Source organism: Rattus norvegicus, chromosome 3 (assembly GCF_036323735.1).
Source record: "Rattus norvegicus strain BN/NHsdMcwi chromosome 3, GRCr8, whole genome shotgun sequence".
NCBI classification, from domain to species: Eukaryota; Metazoa; Chordata; class Mammalia; order Rodentia; family Muridae; genus Rattus; species Rattus norvegicus.
The window spans coordinates 181433908-181436688 of record NC_086021.1 but is presented as its reverse complement, the minus strand read 5'-3'; the positions used below and the strand labels follow the sequence as shown (position 1 = coordinate 181436688).

At 53.1% G+C, this 2781-nt stretch overlaps 1 protein-coding gene across 1 annotated transcript; it reads right to left on the bottom strand.

Moving 5' to 3' along the window:
* Nucleotides 1–815: 815 nt before the first annotated feature.
* Mc3r (melanocortin 3 receptor) lies at nucleotides 816–1913 on the bottom strand. Its single transcript, NM_001025270.4, has one exon. The coding sequence runs from the start codon at nucleotides 1812–1814 to the stop codon at nucleotides 843–845; it is 972 nt and encodes a 323-aa protein (NP_001020441.3). The 5' UTR covers nucleotides 1815–1913; the 3' UTR covers nucleotides 816–842.
* Nucleotides 1914–2781: the final 868 nt, after the last annotated feature.

Sequence of the window (2781 nt, the reverse complement as noted above, 5' to 3'; positions counted from 1 at the left end):
AATGGAGCAAGAGGCAGTTCCAGCTGCTCGAACAATCTCCAGTGACAGGAAAGCAGTTTCTAGTGAAACACACACCCTCCTGCCTGCTGTTTCCTCGCCTTTAAAAGGCAGAGAAGCAACATTACAAGACCTTTTTTTTTATTTGTTTGTTTTTGTTTTCAAAAGAGTAACATCTACCTGAATTGGCCAGGATACTAGGACCTCTCATTGACTAGAGCACGTTGCTACATTAGGTTTTGAAGCTTAGATTTAATGAACGAAACCCTAACAACAGTAACAAGCATGACAACGGCACAGAGAGAAGGGGGTCACATCTCCATGCAGGAGTTCGGGGAGGCTGGCACGGATGCGAATCCTGGAAGGGAGCAGCGAACATCACATCGTTTTTTCACAGCTTCACTCACTCTCCCACAGAATATGTGCAAAGCTCTCCATGTAGCAGGCAGGGAGCTGGGGCTGGCTGCTGTGAGCCGGGATGCTTGCCGGAGGTCTGAGCGGTCTGTTCACGAGAGCCCTCCCGTCTGGATGGCTTGAAGCACAGAGTTACTGGTATATAAAGCAAAAGAACAGGCAGGAGCCACAGCCCTGGGCGCCTAGCAATGAGCACAGATGACACTCAGGGCTGCCTTGCCTGATTCTTCCAGGTTATGTGGTGGATCACACTCTGACCTACCCACACACAGATCCTCACAGGCAGCCCATTCTACCCCATGTCCCCATTTGCAATGGGTCACCAGCTTACAGATGAAGCCAAGCACAGTTCCAGCTCCAAACACCCTCTGTGTCTCACCTGAGCATTGCTTTTCTCTCTTGGCTAGCCGTGGAACACCTCCACGGGGGTCCTAGCCCACGTTCATGCCATTGCAACCGCAGAGAATCTCCTTGAAGGTGTTCCGCAGCTCCAGGCTGCGGAAGGCGTAGATAAGGGGGTCGATGACAGAGTTGCACATGATGAGAACCAGGTAGGTGTTGAAGTGCGCCGTGTAGCAGATGCAGTAGGGGTTGGTGGGGCAGGTGATGATGAGGACCAGGTGGAGGAAGAAAGGCGCCCAGCAGAAGATGAAAACCCCCAGCAGGATGGTGATGGTGACGGCCCCCTTCATGCACGAGTGCTGCTGCGGGGCTACCCCGTCAGCAGGTGGCAGTGCCGCGATGCGCTGGACGTGCAGCCTGGCGAAGAGGAACATGTGGATGTACAGGGTGCCCATGAGCAGCACCATGGCGAAGAACATGGTGATGAGGCACACGATGACCATCTTGCTCTCGGAGTAGACGATGAACATCACGCCGCAGATGCCACAGCAGACCCAGATGGCCACGATCAAGGAGAGGGCTTTCCTAACCGTCATGATGCTGTGGTAACGGAGGGCATAGAAGATGGTGACGTACCTGTCCACGGCGATGGCCAGGAGGTTGCAGATGGAGGCCACCAGGGAGATGCAGATCATAGAGTCGAAGATGTTGTCCATGTGCTGGATGAATTGGTCCTCCAAGGTCAGGGAGTCGCTGTTGATAACCACGATCATGATGGTCTCCAGGGAGTTGGACAGGCTCACCAGCATGTCGGCCGCAGCCAGGCTGCACAGGAAGAAGTACATGGGGGAGTGCAGGTTGCCGTTCCTCACCACAGCCAGGATCACCAGGATGTTTTCCATCAGACTGACGATGCCCAGTGCCAGGAAGACCTCTGGCTTGATGAAAACCTGCTCGCAGAACCCACTGCCACTCCGGTTGCTGGCAGAGGGGGCTGCAGGGTGCTGGGAGAGGTTAGGCAGCGTCGGATAAGAGGAGGACGGGCAGCAGGAAGAGTTCATGGTTATCGGCGGGGACCAGTTCCGGCTGCAGCTCCTGCAGGGTCCTGAGCAAGCTGCTGGGAAAAAAAAAATCTTCTTCTAGGTGCTTCTCTTGTGGATGCTGTCCAGTCTAGATTTTAGTTTCTCCAGAGAGAAACGGGGGAGGAGGGGAGGTTGGAGACATAGAAAAAACTTTCCTTTGCGTCTCCAACAATCAGTGCAGACTCTGACCAGCCTGTCTCATCCCCTGTCGCTCTGACCCTCTCTCTCTCTGGTCTCTTCTCATCCCCACCCAACACCGGTTGCTACAGTTACAGCTCTCTACTCAGCGAGGCAGGGGTTGTGGGACTTGATGCTAGATGTGAGAAGGGAGAGCACTCGGGTTTTATGCATTGGAACTCCTACTTCATCTTCAGTGCAGCAAAATGACCACTGAGCTGCTAGCACGGTCTGACTGACAGCAGGTCGGGGCTCCGGGTTCCATCGCGGAGATGAGGAAGCAGACTGGCGCCCCCTGCAGACCGGACTGCTCACCTGCGCTCGAGTAGGAGTGGTACTTCTGCCGGGTAAAGAGAGATCAGCATTTATTCCTCCTTGTGGGTTGGTATGGGTCAGGTCTGCACTTGGTGTAAGGAATGCAGAAGGAAGCAAGAGACGCGCTGCCCCCCCCGCCCCCCCCCCCCGTCAACCAGAGTCTGAGTTGGAAGAAGAGAAACCAGAGAAGCACACACACACTTTGAAGATATCGCAGGTGTTACTCAGGAAACCCGTAGTGAAGCAAATAACACAGTCATGCGAATTGCACCACATTTGTCCATTTCCAAGAACATACAAAAACTAAATCTTCACTAAAAGATCAATTTAATATGCAATTTAACAAGTCTAAGACACAATATTATTGCTAAAGTGTGCCTACAGGGAGTCTCAACCTTTTTGCTAAGGGAGGAGAGAGTTTGTTGCCAATGTTGATGGCTCATGATTGGTCAGG

Coding starts and splice junctions, on each gene's coding strand:
- Mc3r (NM_001025270.4), bottom strand. CDS start 1,814: ATGAACTCTTCCTGCTGCCCGTCCTCCTCTTATCCGACGCTGCCTAAC.